General features: G+C 51.6%; 1 protein-coding gene across 6 annotated transcripts in view; it reads left to right on the top strand.

Annotated features, from left to right (window-relative positions):
- TRRAP (transformation/transcription domain associated protein) overlaps window positions 1-10,739 on the top strand; it is a 108,696-nt gene extending 97,957 nt beyond the window's left edge. For all 6 annotated transcript variants that reach the window (XM_026516255.4, XM_044390250.3, XM_044390247.3 and 3 more), the window contains 5 exons: window positions 339-556; window positions 2,755-2,939; window positions 7,060-7,263; window positions 7,351-7,545; window positions 9,604-10,739. In XM_026516255.4, the coding sequence (XP_026372040.2) occupies window positions 339-556; window positions 2,755-2,939; window positions 7,060-7,263; window positions 7,351-7,545; window positions 9,604-9,888 (1,087 nt within the window). In that variant the 3' untranslated portion in view covers window positions 9,889-10,739. The remainder of the gene's footprint in view (window positions 1-338; window positions 557-2,754; window positions 2,940-7,059; window positions 7,264-7,350; window positions 7,546-9,603) is intronic.
- Window positions 10,740-22,753: the final 12,014 nt, after the last annotated feature.

The raw sequence follows: 22,753 nt of genomic DNA, 5'->3' as shown, positions 1-22,753 counted from the left end.
CCCGATGTTCTGACCCCCCCCCCCAGTTCTGCAGCTGGGGTGCTCAGTCAGCAGCTCACCGTGAGGTCCTGAGGCGGGACCCCGTGGCTGATGGTTTTCAAGCTACAGCGTCCTCTTCTCTTCCTGCGTTTTCCCTCTGCCACGGGGTCTTCCCCGCGTCGTAAAAGACGGTCGCACCGTTCCTGTGTCGTCAGAGTGACGGCCGTGCCTGCAGGGGCCTGTCTTGCCGCGACAGCTCCGGACGCCGTTCTTGTAAAGTTCCCTTTTCTTCTCAAAGAAAAGGCCTGGAAGTTGAGGCCCCGGGGAGCTGGCGTCTCACTGTGTGCCTGCTTGGCTAGGTTCATGCCCAGGGTGGAGATCGTGCAGAAGCACAACACCGCGGCCCGGAGGCTCTACATCCGCGGCCACAACGGCAAGATCTACCCGTACCTCGTCATGAACGACGCCTGCCTGACGGAGTCCCGGCGAGAGGAGCGTGTGCTGCAGCTGCTCCGCCTGCTGAACCCCTGTCTGGAGAAGAGGAAGGAGACCACCAAGAGGCACTTATTCTTCACAGGTACGAGGGGTGCCCTCGGGTGCGCAGCCGCTCCCATCAGCCTCTGCGGGTTTTCACGCGCGCATCTCCTGGGAGCGGAGAGGGCCCTGAAGCATGCCAAGCCGGGAGGCTTCTGGAACCAGGGCCCTGCTCCCAGAAGAAGCCGCTCCCCAGCCTTGAGGCTCCGCACTGCACGACAAGTGTCTGATGATTATTTGTTCGGCAAAGGGGGTGCCGTGGCTGCGGCCACTGCTGTTTCTCCCCGCCCAGGAACCCGTCCCCGCTCTGGTGAAACGGGGGCTGAGCGCAGGGTGTGTTGTGAGCTTGTTTGCGGGAGGTCTCTGAACGACTCCTGGAGCCCACGCTGCGCCGAGTGGCCACGGCCAGCATGTGCCTCCCCGGGGGAAATGCAGCACGAGGGAGCTGAGAAGCCCTGTGAAGGCCACAGAAATCTTGGTCGCGCGGTGACCAGCAGCCTCTCAGTAAGGTCTTTCCATGCCAACTCATGGCTGGTTCGTGAGTGACCCCTTTCTGTCTGTAGCAGGGGCAGAGGTGAGCTGCCTGTCGTCCCATTCAAAGAAGAGAACCAGTTAAAACATTTTAGCATCTGATCTCTGAGGTTAGGAGCCCATTGCAATGAATGTTATCTAGTCCCATATGGAACTTTCTTCTGACCACTAAGAATCCAACCCATTTTGACCTAAAATCTCTTACCCTTAAGTTCAATATCCCCACAGTAAGAAGTAGATCACAGAAACGAGTCTGTAGAAAACCAGATACATGTTAACATGTATGTAATGTGATCTATAGTGTGGATCACATCTGGGGGTGATAGACGGTTCTTGGCTTTTTCCAAAGAAACAAACTCTTGGTCAGCATCAAACGACAGTTCAGATAGGTGCCCTTGAGTCACTGTGGAATTTCTTGATGGATTGAAGCCATGGCAGCAAGCCAGTAATTGTGCTTTCACGAATATTAGGCCGAATTCACTCTGGGCTCATTAGAAGTCAGAAGCGTGTGTGTGTGCGTGCACGTGCGCACACCACACTGACACCCAGTGCGGGTGCAGGCGGTCACAGTGGCCTAGGGACAGGCTGGTGCGGCTGCGGCAAAGGGTCACAGCTTCCGCTGGACCACTCAGCAACACCCGGGCAGCTTGCTGCTTGACCCCATGCTGGATAAGCTTGATAGTGCTACCTTCTTTGCTATCTTCTGGAAATTCCTCAGCTCTCTACAAAATATCTTCAACAAAATGTCTTAAGGGGCGCCTGGCTGGCTCAGTCAGTAGAGCACATGACTCTTAATCTCGGAGTCGTGAGTTCAAGCCCCACTTGGGCATAGAGCTTACTTTAAAAAAAAAAAAAAAAAGAGTCTTAGTAATATTACCTTGATCTAATATTCTTACAGTATTATTTAGTCTACCAGCAACCTAGTGGGGTACATACTATACTCTCATTTACGGATGAAGAAATGGAAGTTCATAGAAGTCCAGTGACCGTTCCCGAGGTCACATCACCGGGAAAACAGACTTGGGATGTGGGTGCGGGCTGTCTGGCTCCGGAGCGGGCAGGCCCGGCACCTTCTGGTCGAGTGCAGTCCCGATGGAGGGTATCACCTTGTGAGGTGAATTGCTTCTTAGACGACGTCTCCAGTGCGAGAGTGGTCATCAGGGTGCATCCGGGTCCCGGTGCGTCTCCCTCTCAGTCCAGCTCCACGAAGTAACTGGCTCGAGTGATCAGATTCGCTCTGGGAGCTGCCCGAGGCTGAACCACAGAACACAGAAAAGGACTGGAGTGTTTGCCTCATTTCCCCAAGATGGGGCCAGCCATCCCGACGCTAGAAGACAGGTTAACGTAACTGCCCTCAATGGGCACCTTGGAGTGAGTGGGAAGCTTGAACTCTGCCGATAGAACCCCGTGGAGGAGGGCCTCTGCAGAGTGAACTGCTGGCAGAGTCTCTAGTTTTTATTTTTGAGGATTGCTTTCTAAAGAATTTCTGTTCACCTGTGTCTTAATCACAAGGTAATGGCAGCTCAGGCCCCGTCACCTAGGAGGCTGGGCTTCAAGTTGAGTTAGGACGCGGCGTGTGACTTCCAGCTCGATCCCCTTCCTCTGCTCACGAAGGGCTGAGTGAGCTGCTCCCGGGACGTCCCTGGGAGTGAAGTCGAGCGTTACCCGGGTGTGTTCTAAGTCTGTTCCCATGTCCTTCTTTGTCCTCAGTGCCGCGAGTGGTGGCGGTGTCCCCACAGATGCGCCTCGTGGAAGACAACCCCTCTTCTCTTTCCCTCGTGGAGATCTATAAGCAGCGCTGTGCCAAGAAGGGCATCGAGCATGACAACCCCATCTCCCGGTACTACGACAGACTGGCCACGGTGCAGGCGCGCGGGACCCAAGCCAGCCACCAGGTACCGAATCGGGGCGGCCAGAAGCGTGAGCTGCCGTGCTCTGTGGCGGTGTTTCCACGCCGTGTGTGCGTAGACAAGTCACGGGCAGCTGAGAGGTACCTTTTTTCCTCCTTGGACTTGTGAGGTGGAAGAAACTAGGCCACCATGGACCCTAATGGAATGACATTTGCTGCAGAATAACTTTATGCAAAGTCATTTGGCAACCAGACTTGATCTAAGGGACACAAGGCTATTTATCCACTTAATATTCACATTCATCTGCTTTGCTGCTGGGCTGTTAGGTGACACACAGTCTGGGTACTGTACGTACTTTCTAAAATACAAAAAGTGGTGAGCCCTGAAACACGTCAGGCGCAGCTGTTTCGGTTGCCTTGGGAGGGAGCACAGCGCGGACCGCAGGAGGCCCTGACGGCTCTGGCCGCATCAGGTGGACGAAGGGCCCTCTCTGCCTGTAGATTCCTGCCCTTGGCAGAAAGGAGGGAAGGCTTGGGGTCTGGATGAGGAGGTTTTGTATGGGACTGTGTGCATTACCCAGAGGCAGCTCTCCTGGCCTGCTCCGCAGACACCACTGTGGTCCTTCCTGTGCCTCCTGAGAGGGCCTCACAGGTTCTAGGAGAGAGACCGTGGAGCTGGAGGCTGTGACCTTGCCTCCATCCTTCCATGTCCAGCTGGCCCGGCGGCTCTGCACGCGGTCTGAGCTAGATGACCCACCACCTTCATTAGTCTCACAGCTGGAAACACTCGGGGATCGTCACGTCAGCATTTCAGTTAGTCTGGAACCTGGGAGACTTTGTTTCTAGCAAGATGGAGCGCACAGGGTGCTTGTCTCACCCACCTGGGCAGCGCTCAGGGCACAGGCAGGGCTGAGGCAGTCCGGCCTTGCGGTCTGGTGCACCTTCGTGCAGCAGACTGACTGGAATCCCTCTGTTGTGACTGGCCTCTGTGGACAGAGCTTGCGGCCTCCCTTGGGAATTGGCGTCAGGGCTTCCTCAGGTCACAGGTCACTGCCTGGTCACTCTGTGACCAAGGACAGTTCTGAGGTGTCTGTGGGAGATGAATGGATTATATTCGTAAGGCTGCATTTGCCTTTGACGGTGTAGAAACTGGATGACCTCCATTTGCAAATATTTCCCGATACAAGGATCTCCTCGTGTTTTATAATCGGCTGCGTAACTCATGAATGTGATGGTCGGTTCAGCTTAGAGACCACGTGGGGTCCTGCTGGGCCAGCTGGAGATGCTGACAGCAGTACAGAACAGGCTGTCATGGCCCCTTCTTATTCCTGTACCCGAACTTGCTTCTTTACCAACTCTGCTTCTTCATCCTTTGATGTTTTTTAATACCTTTATTGAGATATCATTTACTTGCCAGAAAATTCGCCCTTTAAATTGTATGATTCAGGGGTCCCCGAGTGGCTCAGTCGGGTAAGCATCCAACTCTTGGTTTCGGCTCAGGTCATGATCTCAGGGTTGAGAGATCAACCAGAGATCCTCCTGGGCGAGGAGCCTGCTTAAGATTCTCTCTCTCCTTCTGTACCCCGCCCCCCAATACTGTAAAATGAAATGTACAGTTCAGCATTCTCAGCATATTCAGAGTTGTGCAGTCGTCACCACTACTCTATATACATTTCATCACCCCAGGGGCACCTGACTGGTTCAGTCAGTAGAGCATGTGACTCTTGATCTCAGGGTCATGAGTTCAAGCCCCACATTGAGCATGGAGCTTACTTAAAAAAGAAGAAAAAAAACATTTCATCACCCAAAAAAGAAGCCTCACACCCATTACTACCACTCCCTTTTCCTTTGTGCCCCCTGACGTTGGAAACCACTAATCTTTCGGTCTCGTGAACATGCTTATTCTTCATTATCCTATGAAAGGAATCATACGGTATGTGCTCTTTTGTGGCTGGCTTTCACTTAATGTTTCCGTGATTTATCCATTTTGTGGCATGTATCGGTTTGTTCCTTTTTATTCGTTAATATTCCCTTGTGTGACTATCCCACGTTTATCTGTTTGTCAGTTGGTGGACTTTTGGATTATTTATACTTTCTGACTTACAGTCTGTGCTAATGACTGAATACTCGTGTGTATGTTTCTGTATGGACGTATGTTTTCGTTTCTCTTGAACATGTGGCTCAGAGTAGAATTGATGGGTCACATGGTCAGTTTTATGTTTAACATGAACTGCCAAACTTTTCCCAGGTGATTACAGTGTATAAGGGTTCTCTTTTCTCTGCATTCTTGCCAATAGTTAATCTGTCTTTTCAGTTATAGTTCTCATTCATTTGGTTGATAACAAGTGATATTGAGCAGCTTTTCTGTGCTAAGTAGCTGTTTGCATATTTTATTTGGAGAAATGTCTATTTAAGTCCTTTGCTCATTTTTAAATTATATGATTTGTCTTTTTATTATTCTAAGAATTCTTTGTATGCCCTTGGCTGCAGGTGATGTCACTTTATTTCCTGTGTATTGGCTATGTTGTCTTGATTTTTTTGTTGAAAACTGGGTATTTTTAATAATACATGGCAACTCTAGAAATCCGATCCTTTCCCCCAAGGCTTGTTATTGTTGCTGTTTGTTTAGTAATTTTCCTGGACTAATTTGTAAAGTCTATGTTTTTGCCATGTGCAGCCATTGAAATCTCTGCTTAGCTAGCTCGTGATTTGACAGAGATTTTCTCACATGCCTTGAATCAATAAGTCTTCCCCCTTTTTGAGGGCCTCTGTTTGTTGGGGAGAGGGGAGAAATGCCTTCGACATGTCCAAGTAATTTACATCTCTGCCTTAGCTTGCACTTCATGGTTATGTAGTCTCAAGGTCAACAGATGTGAGAGCATAGGGCTTTCTGAGGTTTCTCATGAGCATACAAGTGGTCTTCTAGATTCTTAGGAATATGTTGAAGCTTTTCAAAGCCTCCGGTGGGCATCTCATTCCCTAGCTCTTCCTCTTGTTTGCCGTCATCCTTTGTGCTCCTGCTGCTATCACTGCGGTGGGCATCTGCAGCGTTAAATGGTTGTCACTGATTGTTTCCAGCAAATGCTCTTCAGTTGAAGTAGGATGCTCCTCACTGACTGAACTCTGAATTCCGTCAGAGACAAGCCCAGTGAATGGGGCTTATTTCAGGAAGCTGCCAGACAAGACAACTAGTGATAATTCCCTGGAGATAAGGTTTTGGGGGGGCTCACTGAACCCATTTTCTTTGGCCAGTGGCTCTTAGGCTGCTGGTTTCTACAGCTTCTGTGGTTGCAAAGTTGTTGGTTTTCAAGGCCAGTGTGGAGGTGGGTAAAAGAGTATGGGAATAGGATAATTAAACTGGTACAGAGCTCACAGTCACTAAGATTCAGCCTTTCTTCCTTGAATAAAAGCAACTCAGATTGTTGTAAGCCTTTTTTCCAGAATTTCAAAAATTTTCCAAACTTTATGTAATATAAAAGTGGGGTTTTTTTTAAGTTTATTTTTATGATTTGTACTAGTGTTCATGATGGTCTGTGTGGTTCTTGGTTGCTTAGGGCCTGCGTTCTAGTGGCTACTCAGAGTCTATGGTTGGAGCTTAGCCCAGAATAGACCTTGTACCTTTACCATTTGGTTTAAGAAAAACTAAATTAACTCTAGTAAACTTTTTATTGAGACTGTCTTTGAATTTGTGGTGTTAGAAATAGTCTTATGAGTCTTCCAGCACAAAATTCAGCTTAAAGTGTTGTGTAACATCTGCTCTGCTTTGAGAAACAGTTTATAAAACTTGCGTTTTTAGTAGTCTTAGGTATGCAGTGTTGGATTCCAACTATTCGTTTGTTCTGTTAACTGGTCTAGTATATTCTGTAGTTAACAAGTTATAGTGTTCGGATTTTACCTAAATTCTTAGTAAGACGGATACCACACGCCATGCAGCTAAGGCCTTTATTCGGATGGCTCTGTTGTTGCTTCAAGCGTACGACGTGAGCCCTAGAGGGAAACTGACATCCCCGTGTTTAGTCGAACGACATCACATATGTATTTGTCAACAGAATTCACTCTTTCGGTGCCAAGTAAGTATGAAAATACAATTTGAGAGTTTTCCTTTTGAAAAAAAACCAAACAAGTGAATTCGAGGGAAGCTATCGTGGAGCGATATATCGTTTCAGGTCCTTCGAGACATCCTCAAGGAAGTTCAGAGTAACATGGTGCCACGCAGCATGCTCAAAGAGTGGGCTCTGCACACGTTCCCCAACGCCACGGACTACTGGACGTTCCGGAAGATGTTCACCATCCAGCTCGCACTGATTGGCTTTGCAGAATTCGTCTTGCATTTAAATAGACTCAACCCCGAGATGTTACAGATCGCGCAGGTAACTGGGTGTCCCCGGGCAGGGCCTGTCCTTCAGCATCTGCGTTGTGCTGGGTAAGTTCTGAGAACGTCTCCTTCTGGTGTTCAGGACACCGGCAAGCTGAACGTGGCCTACTTTCGATTTGATATAAACGACGCAACTGGAGACTTGGACGCCAACCGTCCCGTCCCTTTCCGCCTCACCCCCAACATTTCCGAATTTCTGACCACCATCGGCGTCTCCGGCCCATTGACGGCCTCCATGATCGCTGTCGCCCGGTGCTTCGCCCAGCCCAACTTCAAGGTAGGCCACGATGGCTCGTGCGCGCACACGCGGGGCGGGGGTCGCTCGTACACCGCGCGGCCCTGTGGGCTGAAGCTCATTGTTGCTGTGCAAGTCAAGTTTCTTCGTTTTGGAAGAAGCGTTTCAAAATTTTTGCTGTCTAAAAGCCTTTAGGATGTTGAGGGACCAGTTTTACGCAAAGGAATTGGAAGCCTCTGTTGGAGGATTTTCCCAGCCATCAGTGTTGCTCGTCGGTTTTCTTCACTTGGTTTCGTAGCTGCCTTCCCTTGTGCGTTTATGTAAATCCTTCTGCTATGAAAGGGCAGAAGAGGGGCGCCTGGCTGGCTCAGTGAGCAGAGCGTGCGACCCTTGATCTCCGGGTGGTGAGTTCAAGCCCCACACTGGGTGTAGACATTACTTAAAAATAAAAGGGCGGAAGTGTTGTCTGCAGGATGGCACCTGTCTTCCTAGCGCTGTGGTTATGGGGCCCAAAGGACTGTGACGTGCAAGGCACACCTTGAGGCCCCGGCGGTGGCAGGTGCGATGGACGCCGTTGGCCACGGGAAGCTGTGGGACGGCTCTGTCCCCGTGACAGGCCAGGGAAGGCGGGCGGCTGTCAGAGCTCATGCCACTGGGGAGGGCAGACCGGGATTCAAATCCGGTTCACGCTGACTCAGAGCCTGTCTTCACCACCAGAGTAATTCTCTCCCCACAACTGGGGACTGAACACAAGTTATTTTCCTTTCAACTTGAGAGACCACTTGTACTTTTTTTTTTCTTTTTTTCCACTGATGAGCAGTTTGTGTCTCGAGAGGCCTTCAGATACCAGTTGCTTTCCGAAAGTGTTTACTCGGAACGGTTTTTAAATGATTAGCGAAATGCTTAACTGTGAGCACAGACTTCACGTTGTGCACGTCTTGTGGCTTTTCAGTGCTCGGTTGCACATGTCTATCAGCGGGGAGTGCTTTTTTGGGGAAAACACGAGTATGAACATGAGTAAAAACAGCCCTGAGATTTCTCGGTGAGGGAGCAGCCTGTGCTCTGATGCAGCGAGGTCACGGTCACTTACCTGGGACGTGAGGCTCGAAAATAGGAAATCCCAATAGATGGAAATGTTACACTTCTGGAAACAGTCCTAGGGCAGTCCTTAGAATGGCATCTGTTTGAAAACTTTAAAAAGAACGAAGAAGGCTCCCTATATTTCAAAGTCCTGTTACAACTTGGATAACACCATGCGTTACTCTTTGTGTAGACAGTGCAGTGTAGATGGGAAGGAATCGGCTGTCTCCAAACTCTGGACCCACATTTCTTAACAGTGTGAGTGTGGAGAATGCCCCTAAGTTGGCTGCCACGGAGACCATTTTGTATGGGAACCTTATCTAAAAACACATTTGGGAGTCTCTGCTGCTATGCCCTGTATATAAATGGGGACATTGAGGCACAGAGGGCTAAGTGACTCTCCCAAGGTGACCCAGGCGAGAAGTGGTGGAGCTGGGGCTAAACCCAGAGTCTGCCGTGGCCGCACGAAGGCCCGGGGTGGCTCTCCTTGGCCCGAGAAACAGGTCGTGTGACAGCCACATGCCTTGCGTCCTTGATTCCTTCCTGTCTTAGTCCAAGTGTGACCTTGTCACCAGGCCCTGCCCCCCTGCGAACTCCCTCCAAGCCCGCCTCGCCTGCTGTTTTCTGCACAGTGCCCATCACCACAGGGCATGCCGGGCATTCCTTTGTTAGGACCCAAGCCCCAGAAGGGCAAGGGACTGTTGGTGTTTGTCTTATTCACTCTCGGCTGCAGTGCAGGGAACAGGCCCTCGACAGGTGCTCAGATGCGTGGAGGGAAACAGACGATCGGCACCAGGAAGCCGTGGGACAGTAGCAGGTGCCATTGGACACGTGTGCGCTGGCTCAGACCAGACCAAAATGCTGTGCCTTTGGCCACTGCTCGGCCCCAGGCGGCTTCCCTGGGGCACTAACGAGGCCCCGGGTGCTGTGGCTCGCTGAGGTCGGGCCCAGCCCCGTGAGGAGGCTGCCCCTCCGGGTCGCGCTTGGTTAAACCAGCACCGTCTCCTTCTCTCCGCGCAGGTGGATGGCATCCTGAAAACGGTGCTTCGGGACGAGATCATCGCTTGGCACAAAAAAACGCAGGAGGACACCTCCTCTCCGCTCTCGGCCGCGGGGCAGCCCGAGAACATGGACAGCCAGCAGCTGGTCTCCCTGGTGCAGAAAGCGGTCACGGCCATCATGACCCGCCTGCACAACCTGGCCCAGTTCGAAGGCGGGGAGAGCAAAGTGAACACGCTGGTGGCCGCAGCCAACAGCCTGGACAACCTGTGCCGCATGGACCCCGCCTGGCACCCGTGGCTGTGAACTCGCCCGGAACATGAAGCACCGCCGGGCTCCGTGCCCGCCGGCTGCCGAGCTCCTCTCTGCCTGTGCCCCGTACCTGCTGCGGGGTCCGCAGTGTCGCTGGGCTGCCGTTACCCCGAGAGCTGGTGTGCAGGAGCGGGAAGTGTGGCTCGAGGGGGGCTGCCCGCCTGGGACGGGGGCCAGGCCGTCAGCAAGGGCAGAGCGGAAACGTCCGAGCTTCTGCAGTTCCCTTTTATGAAACCGGGATTCCCCGGTCTGGAATTTCTTTGTGAATTCTTTTTTATCGTGTTCCTCTCCGTGTGAATGTGCAGCTTGAACTGTAGAAGACAGCTCTGTATCGTCCATTTTTAACTCAGAAGTAACACCTCACAGGAGCTTTGTGCTTTTGTACAGATCTTCGTAACAAGTGTACGGAAAACCCACTTTGTTAGAGAAACAGGAAATTATGAACAAATCATGCTGGCTTTTCTCGAAGCACAAACTTCTGTGCTGTCTGGAACCGGCTCTGGGATCTCACCGAGCGGCTGGCGCGGATCAGCAAGGCTGCCTTCGCCCCGGGGGCTCGGCTGTTCCTACGTGTCAGGATTCGGATCCACTGGGAGAACACGCGCTCTGGGAGCAGGCAGGTGAATGTTACGCTTTTCATCGGCTGGCTCTTTGGGCGCCTTCGAGACATTTACTATCATCGTACCTGGAAAAACACTTTTTTCCTTCCTAATTTAAAAAGAAAACAGCCACAAAAGTTTGTTCACTCCAGTCTGTTATGTTCACATTTTTATAAATATGAGCATTGAGAATGTTCTATCTAAATTTGTACAGTGTGATTTTTTTAGAATAAATATTTTATAAAAGGATGTGTCATTCCTCGTGTGTGGAAATGTTTGTTTCTGGGAGGTGTTCTCTCAGCCCCTCGGGGACCCAGCCCCCCCGGGCCGGCAGGGGCCGCGCTCAGAGAGGCTGCGCTCAGAGTGGCTCTCTGGTGACGACGCCTGGGAGGGGTCTCAGCTTGGAACTTCGGGGTCCGAGCCCACACGCGGCGTCTCCTGTGATGGTGACAAGGAAGGCTGGTCCCAACTCTGACAGTATGAAACCTGCCTGGGAATCTGGTCCCTTTTCAGCTCAGTTCCCCCGCCCAGGGCTGCTGCCGGTTGGCCTGTGTGTGCAGAGGGGGAGGCGGCGGGCAGGACTGAGGCCTCCCCCCGCCCCCCCAGCTTGGCCACCTCCATCCGGGCGGAGCAGACGAGGCAGAAGGGCCTGCCCTGGAGGACACGGAGGGGGGTCGGTTCGCGAGCACACAGTGTGGTGTCTGAGGATGAGAAACTGGACAGGGCTTGCGGCTTGCGTTGTGAAATTAGGATTCTGAATTTAAAAGGACTCGCTCCACTGGCAAGCGCTCCGTCTGTGAGGGGGGCGGCCTTCCCACAACTCAGGGCCCGCCCGGCAAGACCCCTTTCAGCGCTGGGACTGAGAGCCCTCCGCAGGCCTTGCCTTTGCCTCTCGTTGTCCCCCAATGCTCCAGGCCAGCAGGGGGGGAAGCCTGCAGCTGATTTCATGCAATGTCCCCACAGATGGTGGGGGGATGCCAGTCTGTGTTTGGGGTGCAGGGTCAATGGCAGCGGGTGGCCACAAGGTGGGGCCATTGCACGGCTCACCAGTCCTGGGAAGTAGATGGTCCCTGAGCCCTGAGGGGGGTGCCCTCCACAAACTAGGGGTTCGCAGCTCAGAGAGGGGGAGTGGCTCGGTGGCAGACACGTGTGGTCGGTGTTTGGAGGAGGGAGGCTGGCGTGCCGAGGGCCCCGGGCTCTGTGCCCAGCTCGCTCACGCCATGCCCTCGGCGCTGCCCCCGCTTTCTAGGAAAACCAGCCTGGGAGCAGCAAGAGCAGAAGAGTGTTCCTCAGGGGAGCTCCAGCACCTTCTGCGCTCCATCCATAAGCGGGAAGGTCAGGGACCTGGAGCTGGGAGGCCAGAGAACGGGTCTGTTTCTGGGGGCCGCCCATGGCGTGTGCCCCTGGTTCTCCAAGCACCGTTCCAAGGTAAGGACTGTTATTAAACATTTATTGTGGGAAAATATACATAAAATACACCATTTTAACCATTTCTAAGTGTCCAGTTCAGTGACATTAAGCACATTCACATGGTTGTGTAACCCCCACCACCATTCTTCTCCAGAACTTTCTTCATCTTCCCAAACGGAAACTCCGCCTCCCCCCCCCCCCCCCCCCCCGCCGCCCTGGCACTCACTCTTCTACTTTCCGTTGCGTGGCTGTGTCTACTCTAGGAATGCAGAACCGTACGCTCTTTGTCCTCTTGTGCGTGCGTGCTTCCCCCGCATCCATCCCCGAGGTGCGTCTGTGTTGGAGCCTGAGAAAGCATTTCCTGACTTCTAAAAGCTGAGTAATCCACGTGGCATCTGTACACATGCCGCGTCTTGTTCATTCGTCCAGCGACGGGTTGCTGTGGGTGACTGTGAAGAACGCTGCGCGAACGTGGGTGTGCGCGTCTCTGCTGGCCTCCCAGCGCCCGGTTCTTCGGGAACATGCGCGGAAGGGCAGTGGCGGCATCATACGGTCATTTTGTTCTGAATTTTTTGAGGGACTGCCATGCAGTTTTCCTCAGCAGCTGCACCATTTTACGCCCCAACCGGCGCTGTGCACGGGTTCCAGTTTCTCCGCGTGCTTGTCCTCGCGTTTCCTCTCTTTGTTGTAACAACCATCCCAGTGTTGGTGGGGCAGCATCCATCTTACTGGGGTTTCCGTTTCCCTTGTGATTAGTGGTTTTTGAGCATCTTTCCATGAGCTTCCTGACCAATTGTATATCTTCTTCGGAGAAACATCCATTCAGATCTCTTGTCCGTTTCCTAATTGGTTGTTGGGGTTTTTTTAAGTTGTAGGAGTTCTTTGTATATTCTGGATACTAGCCTCTTCCCAGATATACGATCTACACATACTTTCTCCCATTTCGTGGACTGCCTTCGCATTCTCTCGGTAGTGCCCCTTCATGCATGAGTTTTAAAATTTGATGTAGCCTGATTTATCTAGTTTTCTTTTGTTGCCTGTGCACTTTGTTGCAGTATCTAAGGAATCATTGCCAAACCGGCTGTCCCAAGGCTTTGCCCCTGTGTTTTCTCTAAGACTTTTACAGTTTTGTTCTAACATTTACATCTTTGATCCATAAGGTAGAGGTTCAACCTCATTCTTTTGCGTGTGGATACCCGTTTTTCAAGTGCCATTTGTTCCCAAGTGCCATCCTCCACGGAATGGCCAATTTGACCATATATGAGGGGGGTTTACTGATGGGTTCTCTATTCTATTCCATTGGTCTGCGTCCATCTTATTTATTTTTTAAGGATTCATTCCTTCATTCATTTTCGTAATCTCTACACCCAGTGTGGGGCTCGAACGTAGGACCCTGAGATCAAGAGGCGCATGTCCTTCCCACTGAGCCAGCCAGGCGCCCCCTACATATGTCTGTCTTTATGTTTATTACCATAGCTTTGTTGTGTGTTTTGAAGTCAGGAGGTGTGAGGCCTCCAACATTGTTTTTTTTCAAGATTGTTTTGGCTAGTTGGGGGTCCCTGAGATTCCCTGTGAATTTTCGGGGGGATTCTTCTGGCTTTGCACAAGTGTTGTTAGATTTTTGTAGGGGCTGCTTTGAATCTGTAGCTCCCTTTGGACGGTAAAGACATCTTAGCAATATTAAGTCTCCCAGTCCGTGCAGCCAGCACGTCTCTCCATTTACTTTGTGTCTTCTTCACTTCTTCATTTTATAATTCGATAGTTTTGAGTGTGCAAGTGTTTCGTTTTCCCGGTAAAGTTCTTCCTATTCTTCTTGATGCCACCACAAATGGAATCGTTTTCTTAACTTCATCTTTGGGCTGCTCGTTCTTCACCTGCAGAAAACGGCTGACTTCTGTGTGTCTACTTTGTATCCCGCAGATTTACTGAATTCGTTTTTCAGTTCAGACAGTCTTTTTGTTTGTTTTTCTCAGGAAGAAAAAGATATTTCTTTTAAGACAGTGTTGGTAATAAATTTTCTTACGGGGGAAAACCATTTTAGTTGTTGGGCAAACATGGCAAGTCTGAAAAGCTAGGAGGCTTTATTTAGTTCAGTTTCTTGAAGGGAAGGAAGATAAGAACTGACTAAAGGTTCTCTGAAAGGCTTCACTTTAAAAAAAAGATCGTGGGAGATAAAAGATCTGAGTTGGGTCTCAAGGAAATGGTGGGGCTCAAGCATGGAGTAAGATGGGGGAGGAAGACGGCTTGCAAAGGCGGTGGGGCTCCTTCGGGAGGAGAAACTAGTTGTTTTGTTTTTTTTTTAAAGATTTTATTTATTTATTTGACAGAGACAGTCAGCGAGAGAGGGAACACAAGCAGGAGGAGTGGGAGAGGAAGAAGCAGGGTCCCAGCAGAGGAGCCTGATGTGGGACTCGATCCCAGGACTCCGGGATCACACCCTGAGCTGAAGGCAGCCGCTTAACGACTGAGCCACCCAGGCGCCCCAGGAAAACTAGTATTTCAATGGACACTTGGGCCACCCCCTGTTAATGAGCCAGCTAATGGTGGCGTGGGGGGGATGGGGGGAAACCAGGGTAACAAACACTGGATTATGAACCCACTGAGCTGGTGCAGGAATTTTTGTCCATCAGTAGAAAAATGAGAAAAATTGATGCACCAAAGTGAGATTCGTAAAGGACAATCAACGACAGTCTTTTATTATGAAAAGTTTTGCTCTTCAGTTGTCCTCCGTAAATGCAGTGCTAGTGATACGGATGACTGTTTTTAATTTTTTTAATGTTATCTTTGACAAACTAGAAGTAACTGTATGCCAGTCTACTGATTGTGGCATGTTTTACTGGTCTATGAAACAGAAGAGTTTAGGAAATACCAGTCTAGACAAGTCATAATTATATGGGATTCTGTATAATAGTTAAGATAGATAGTTATTTTTGGCTTATTTTTAATTCCAAAATTGAATGACAAGTCAAAAAAAAAAAAAAGACCTACATCGCGCATATTTAATAGAAGAAAAATCTTAAAACGCCACCAGATATAATGCAGGACTATTTTGACCCCTACACCTCATGAATGTAGAGCGATACAAATGTGTCGTGTATTTCTGGATAACATGCGTTGTTTTTAGTGAACTGTGTAGGTTACTGGATTCATCTTGAGCATCTCACAGGCTGCGGTCCCGCCACCCACATCAGAACCCCAGCACGGCAACTTCCGTTTCTCGCCTCCCGTCCTTTGTGCTTTGATGTTACACCTTTTCCTTCTCTATATGGGCCACCGCTGTGCCACCCAGGCGCCCCGCGACCACACTTTTTTCACAGAAGTAGTATCGTTCCCTCGTTTGGGGTGCTGCTTTGATAAAAATGCCTGAAAGCCTCCTTAGGAAAGTGGTTTTTTAGTTCTAACAGTTTTTTTGGTTTGTATTTTCTTAGGTTTTTCTATATGTAGGATTATGTCGGACAGTGTTCTGTATGTCTGTGGGGTGCAATCGGTTTATGGGGCTCAAGTCCCCTGTTTCATTTACTTGTTCTGTGTGTTACTGAGAGGGGAATATCAGAAATCTCCCACGATTACCGTAGAGTTCTCTGTTTCTCCCTTCGGTTCTGTCCGTTTGCTTCCTAGGTTTGGGAGCTCTGATGGCCGATGCATCCGGTTTATAACTCTGCCATCTTCTTTGTTGTATGATGCCCTTCTCTCTCTCTCTCTCTCTCTCTCTCTCTCTCTCTCTCTCTCTCGAATAGTTTCTGTCTCAAGTTTGTTTTGTCTTACGTCACTGTAGCCACCCCTGCTCTGTCATTACGGTTTGCACAGACGACCTTTTTCCATCCTTTCACTTTCAAGCCATGTGTGTCCTTCTCTCTAAAGTGAGTCTCTAGTGGGCGGCATCCAGATGGACCCTGGTTTTCTATCCATTCTGCCAATCTGTGTCTTTTGATTATGGAGTTTAATTCGTTTACATTTTCTTTTTTTTTTTTTAAGATTTTATTTATTTATGTGACAGAGAGACAGCCGGCGAGAGAGGGAACACAAGCAGGGGGAGTGGGAGAGGAAGAAGCAGGCTCACAGCAGAGGAGCCCGATGTGGGGCTCGATCCCATAACGCCGGGATCACGCCCTGAGCTGAAGGCAGACGCCTAACGACTGTGCCACCCAGGCGCCCCCGTTTACATTTTCTTTTTATTTATTTAAGTCCTCTCTACCCCCAACGTGGGGCTCAAACTCCAGACCCCAAGATGAAGCGATGCGTGCTCTTCCAACTGAGCCAGCCAGGCGCCTAACTCGTGTGCATTTAAACTAATTACGGATCGGAGAGAACTTACTTTTGCCATTTTGTGTTCTGTGTCGTACAGCTCTTCTCCCTTCTCATTTCCTCCGTTACCGCCTGCCTTTGTGTTCAGCTGATGTTTTCTGTAGGGACATTTCGGTTCTTTTCTCATTGGTTTTTGCATCTATTCTACAGACGTTTTCTTTGTGGTTGCCATGTTTTCTTGTTTCTGCCTTGTGATCTTTTGTTGCAAACTGGGCATTTGAAAAATGTCCCCGTTTTTGTAGACCATTTCTGCACAGAGGAGGACTTTGGCTGGTTGGCCCGCTGTGGAGGCCTCGGGTCTTCCCGGGCTCTTTCTGGGCATGCGTCTCCCCGGCCTGTGTGTATGCCTTTCTCACCGCCCCCACCAGACACATAGCTGCTCTTCAGTGTCTGCCTTTTCCTGAGTGTCACCCCTGTCTTCTTGAGCCTCGGCTGTTCTGCTGTGTTCATTAATCTTGTGTCCCAGTGTCTGCAGGTGGTCCTCTCGCGGTTTTCCCAGGCCAGGCCTGCGGCTGCTCGTAGCTTTTGGACTCGGACTGAGAGATTCGAGCTGCGCTGCTTTTGACTGAGCTCCCAGTCAGGTGACACAGAGACCAGTCCCTCAACCTCTGACAGGCTGTGGGGGTGGGGGGTGGGGGTTCAGGACATGGCTGCCCTTCCCCCAAACCATGCTGTGCCATGCCTGGGAGGGAGTGGGGGGCGGGCAAGGGCAGGTGAAAACACCTTGCAATCGCCTGTCTTTGTGAATGTAGCTTTTCCTTGACGGGCATTCGCTTGCCTGCTGTCCACGTTGGCTTCCCAGAGCTCCCAGCTGCAGCTGTTGGTCCGCTGCGTCCCTGGGGCACGAGGGCCCCGAGCTTCCTCGTCCTCTCTCTTGGCTGACGTCACTGTCTAGACCTTTCATTTCAGTGTTCTGTTTTACTGAGTTGTAATTTACAAAAAGTGTAAATTGAAAATTTTTTAATGAAAACTCATGTATACAAATGTATCAAGTCTTAAAACCCAGACTAAATCCGGCCCTTGAGTCCCAGCAGTGAATCTGCAGTCAGGTACTCTCAGCACAGGCGCCCCCAGAACCTGTCCTCCAGCCCCCCGTTCCCCAGACCCAGAAGAAAAGGGAACAGTTGCTCAGGAGACTCACTTTTTCTTTTTTAAGATTTTATTTGAGAGAATGAGCGAGTGAGTGAGAGACGAGCAGGGGGAGGGGCAGAGGCAGAGGGAGAAGCAGGCTCGCCGCTGAGCAGAGTCCAACGTGGGGCTCGATCCCGGGACCCTGGGATCACGACCTGGGCCGAAGGCAGACGCTTCGCCAGCTGAGCCAGCCAGGCGCCCTGAGATCCACGTTCACGTCAAGCACAACTGTAAAGTAAGCCCCAAAGGATTGTAAATAACAGTAATAAAACCAAAAGAGAGAAATTGTCAAAATTGTCTTAGAAATTATGGCTTGCTTTATGGATTATTTTAACAGACTTAGTTACAACAAAAATTCTGTGTTAACGCTACCCACAAACAGAATGAAGCAGAATCATTTAAGTTAAAAGATTCACATGCAAATATTCTTCAGTTATTAATCGCTTGAAGAATAATTTTATCAAGATTCCAGTTTGAACCGCTGTATAATCTCTGAGCTAAAGGCAATAAAGCTAAAGGAGCAAAGCCTCGAAGTGACTTTGGTGCAGAGATAAAGCATCTCGGTGAGGTTCTGGATCGTTCAGCTGCCGCTTCGGAAGGCAAATCTCTGCCTCGGGCTGTGTGGCCCGAGCTGGAATCCAGCCTCTGGTGCGGACGTCTCTCTTGTCAGTGGAGTATGTGTTGGGCCAACAAAGACCACGGGAGGAGAGAATTCCTGGAGGGCAGCATCCTCATTTTCCTGAACGGAGGGAAGGACAGGTGCGCTTAGGCTCGGTCCCTGCGACCTCTCGGACCCGGGTCACGTCTGAGTCCGAGGGGAGGACCAGCATCTTGGCCAGTGGTTCTGGGCAGGTGAGCGTCTGAGCGTCTGGGTCTGCCCGGCCATCAGGAGGATGGACGCGTTCCGTGCAGGGTCCCTCTGAGCCTCGGGGGGACGCGGTCGCAGCCTGGGTCCCTGTATCATCACAGCCCCACGTTCCTTCTTCCTCAGGATCTGGCTCCAGAGGATTCCATGCTGGGCCTCTTGGGCCCTTGCCAGATGCTTTGCCCAAAATACTAGGGACATATGTTAAGCTTTTAATTCCTTCCGAGTAACTTTTGTCTGAAGTCTGCATTTTCTTTTCCTAAATGACTATGCGTGTCTCATGGGCAATGAGCTGGCCTCCAGAAAGGCCACTGAGGATTTCTGATGTTTCTGGAAGACCTTTGGTCTCTTGACCAGGTTGGAGCTGTTCACATACGTGTCTGACCTTTTAAATTGCTTCAGAAAGATTCTCCTTTCTCTTTACACAGGGAATTAATTCTTGATTGCGCGTCAGTAGGGATTCATTTCCTCATCTCTGCGCAGTTTCTGCTGGAACTCCTACCTTTCATTTTCTGCAACTTTTTTTTTTAAGAGAATCATAAAAGAAAATGGGAAATTTTTAACATCCGGGTTCTGTGCCCAGCACAAGCTTTCTTTATGTGATCATGAGTTAATGTAAGCTGATTTTTTCCCTCAGAGTAAAGGAGTTCTCTGACTCAGGGATTAGAACCTGATTCCTAGAGAGCTGCAAGAATGAGTCAGACTACACCAACCCCGGGGATCAGGTAAACGCCAAGCCTATTTTAAATATTTTTTTCAAACGGGGGTTGGGGGGATGGGCAAAACGGGTGAAGGGGAGCGGGAGGTACAGACCTCGAGTTATGGAAGGAGTAAGTCGTGGGGATAAAGGTGCAGCCCAGGGAACAGACTCAGTGCTATTGTGATGGTGCTTTGTGGTGACTGATGGCAGCCACGCTGTGGGGAGCAGAGCACAACGTGTGGTTGTCGGGTCCCTCTGTCGCACACCGGATACTAGTGTGACATTGTGTGGCAACTAAACACTTCAACAAAAATAATTTTTCAAACCCGGAAGATCCTATCACTTTCATATATAAATTATTACTGATACATTTTTAAATGATCTCAAACATTTATTTTTTTTAGAGAGAGCATGACAAGCAGGGGGATGAAGGGCAGAGGGAGAGAGAGAATCTTAAGCAGGCTCCCTGCTCAGCGTGGAGCCCGACATGGGATTTGATCTCAGACCCTGAGATCATGACCTGAGCCGAAATCGAGAGACAGATACTTAACCAACTGAGCCACCCAGGTGCCCCAAACTTCATTTTCTATGGAAGTTTATGCATTTTTTTCCAGTTTTATTGAGATACAGTTGACATATGACGTCGTACCACGTAACGATTTGGTCCATGTGTCTGTCACTGTTCGACTCTGACCCCAGTGCAGCGTTCTCTGGGGATTTTTAGCGGGACTTGGAAGAGCGCTGGTGACTTTCCTTCCCTGCTTTTCTAGCACAGGTTTGAGAAGTCTTGAGAAAAGACAAAACCAAAGTATCTGAGCCACATCAGTCGGTCTTCAAAACTCCTTGCGACGTGCTTCTGTGGGCTTCCCACTTCCTGACGGCGCCTGCCCTCCCGAGTCCACGGCCCCCTCCGTGTCCTCCCACGACGCCGGCCGAGCCCTCCTGGGGCTGAGCTGGGGCGGAGCTGCGGGACCGGCGGGGGGCAGCCCGGCTCCCCAGCGGCAGGACTCACCCCGACAGCCCACCCCGCGTGCCCTCCAGGCTTGTCTGATGCTTTGCTCTGTTCCCTGCGTTGACCTTGACCCCCTGTACCCCCCAGCCTTCTCCTGCTTCTGAAAACAGCTCTGAGCTCCCCGGAGAGGAGAATTCTGACGCAGGGCATTCCCGGGGCTGTCGGGAGCCTCCCTTCATTCCCCTGCGGCTGCTGCAGGCTGATTTGGTGGCAGGTGCTCGGCGCCGGCGGGGGGGGGGTGGTTTCGAGGCCCCTCCTGAAGACTGAGCTTTCATACATCAGCTCTTAGCTCCGTTGTTCCACACTTGAGATTTCTCTTCGCTTGTTCACTCGTGAAACTCTGGACATGAAGCCCAAGTGAAGACGGGAGCTTTCCAGATCATTATTAATGGCCTCCAGATTTGGTTGATTTTTCTTGAGTTTTCTTCCAGTCTGGTTTCCGTTCATGTCGTTTCAAGGCCTCCGAATTCCTTCTGTGTGAAGCTGAGCTGCTCACGGGTTCCTCCAGGAGGGCTCCTTGTCTTGTCTGCACAAAGCAGGCTTTTCGTGATAAAAACTCAAGTATGACCCTAACTATCACATCTGTGTGGCTGGTCCCCGGCTCAGGTCCCCTGCAGCAGTGTCACTGCTTGGCCCCCCACCAGCATGACGTAAAGCACGACAGCTGTCAGCAAGCAGGCTGGTGGGCGCTCCCCAGGCACCCACAGGACAAGGACAGTCAGAGGGGCTCTCGCCTGTTCTCCCCTGGGAGCCCGTGGGCAGGGATCCCGTCCCATGACCGACAGGGTCCCTGGGGCCAGAGGTGGTTGGTTCCTGGAGCTTGGGCCGCCCCGGCCCTGCCTGATGGCCCATGAGCCGTGGGGGCCGGTTCGCAGCCAGCTGTGGCCAACACTCTTCTTTCCCACATCCTTCTGTGGCCCGAGGCCTCATCCGCCCTGTGGGGCTCAGAAAACTCCCTCCTTGCAGGCCCCTCCTGGTTTGGGTCTGGCCAGCTTTGGGTAACGTGGGAGGGGTTCTGGAGGGTCCCACACGAGGTACTCGAATTACGTCACTAAAAGCCCATGGAATGTTCAGTGTTGACGGTTCGGATATGAGCAGCTGTGAGCAAGGAAACTTGATTTCGAAGCCATCCTGCAAGCAGTGAAGGCCCCTTGGGACGCTGCCATCACAGTGGGGACCCTGGGGGAGCTGAGGGCTGGAGGGTTGGGGCGCCCGCAGGAGGCTGACCCCTGGCCAGCTCCCGGAGCAGCTCCACACCATCCACAGGCCTTTGCAGGTCCCCCGAGAGCCAGTGGAGCCTCCCCAGGCTGAGATGCGAGACCGGCCAGTGCGAGCTGCCCCACACGGGATGGAGTCCGCCTCCCATCCCTCCACCTCCCGTGGGAGCAGAGCGGGTGCTCTGTGGTGAGTGAAGAGAAGGGGACCAAAGGAGGAGGGTGGGGCTCAGTTAGAGGGCTTGGGGCCGGTCTTGGGCAGGCGCAGTGGTTGGACAGGCCTGTGTCCGGCCCACCCCTCCATCCAGGCATCCCCCAGCTCAGAGGATACCTGGTGCCGGAGAGCCGAGGGAGTGCGGGCCGAGGTGCAGGGTCAGCTGCTGGGCGCAGAGAAGGGCTCCGGGGTGGCCGCTGACAGGTGAGTGACGGCTGAGAGCTTGCATAGCCCCGTACCGAGAACGAAAGTCTTCGTATCAAGAATGGGGGGAGGTGGGGAGAGACTTGTAGATAACCTGTGGGCACCAAGGCCTCCCCAGGTCACCCAGCACTGCTGCCCTGTCCAGGGCACGAGGCGCTTTGGATCCGGGTTCCCAGCCCTCGTGCAGAGACAGGGAGGAACAGGGCCGGCGTCTCCTGTCCGGCTGTGGCTGCAGGCCGAGCCTGGGCCCTTCCCTGTTCCACTAAGCAAGCACCTTACAAGCATCTGTAGTCACTCACTCACCAGCACCCTGACCGAGGGACCACACATACCCAGGGGCCCAGAAACCTCCTTCGGCCCCTCCTGGACAGCTCCGTCCTCAGTATCGCTCCGTCTGACGCTTCCGTCAGCATTTTCATGCATCTTCTGTGTTGCTGTATCCGGGGCTCAAGAGTTAGGTTCCCCCCCCAAAGTCTCACGGTTAGGAATTAGAGTCGGATTCAAACTCAAGACTCTCCCAACCCCCGCCCCCCCAATCCTGCCGTCTCCCAGGAGGTCACAACCAGGGCCGTGTCTTTGCCCAGGGCCCCAAAAGATGGTTGGAGACTCTGGTTCTCTGGGTCCGAAACGTGCCCTGCACTTCCTAGGGGGCTGACTTGTGTTTGCCGGCAGAGGCTGCCCGGCTTCTCGGGACAGCTCCTGGCGGGACGGGGAGCAGCAGCAGCAGCAGCCCGACACCCTGTGCCCAAGGAGGCAGAAAGGTAAGACCCTCCTGTGGAAAGCATGGCTTCCAGGAACATCACAGCAGAACAGCGTGAGCCGTTAGGATGGAGCTCTTGCATGTCTCTATGGAATATATTTAAATGGTACAATGCCCCTGGGTGGAAGAGGCTGTTCTCTCCGTTTCACAATTGAGTAAACTGAGGCACAGGGTAGGTAACATGTTCAAGGTCAAGTTACAAAGCCAGGATTCAACTCCAGGTCCTGACTCTCAACGATGCAGTCTCCCCCGGAGGGCCTTCTGTGTGATATCCATCCGTTTCTGACCGTCAGGTACGGTAAGCGAGCTGTCACTGTGGCTGCCTGAGGGAAGGCCACCGTTTTATTTGGTTGAGGGGAGGATGAAGGAACAAACCAGAAAGTTTCAAAAGCGCGGACTCGGGAAGTTGTTGGGATAGTTGGCAGGGCAGGTGTGGGGACACAGG

The sequence above is a fragment of the Ursus arctos genome, unplaced genomic scaffold (genome assembly GCF_023065955.2).
Source record: "Ursus arctos isolate Adak ecotype North America unplaced genomic scaffold, UrsArc2.0 scaffold_2, whole genome shotgun sequence".
Classification (NCBI taxonomy): Eukaryota; Metazoa; Chordata; class Mammalia; order Carnivora; family Ursidae; genus Ursus; species Ursus arctos.
Note: the sequence above shows the minus strand (reverse complement) of the source record. Positions and strands in the feature narration are given on the sequence as shown.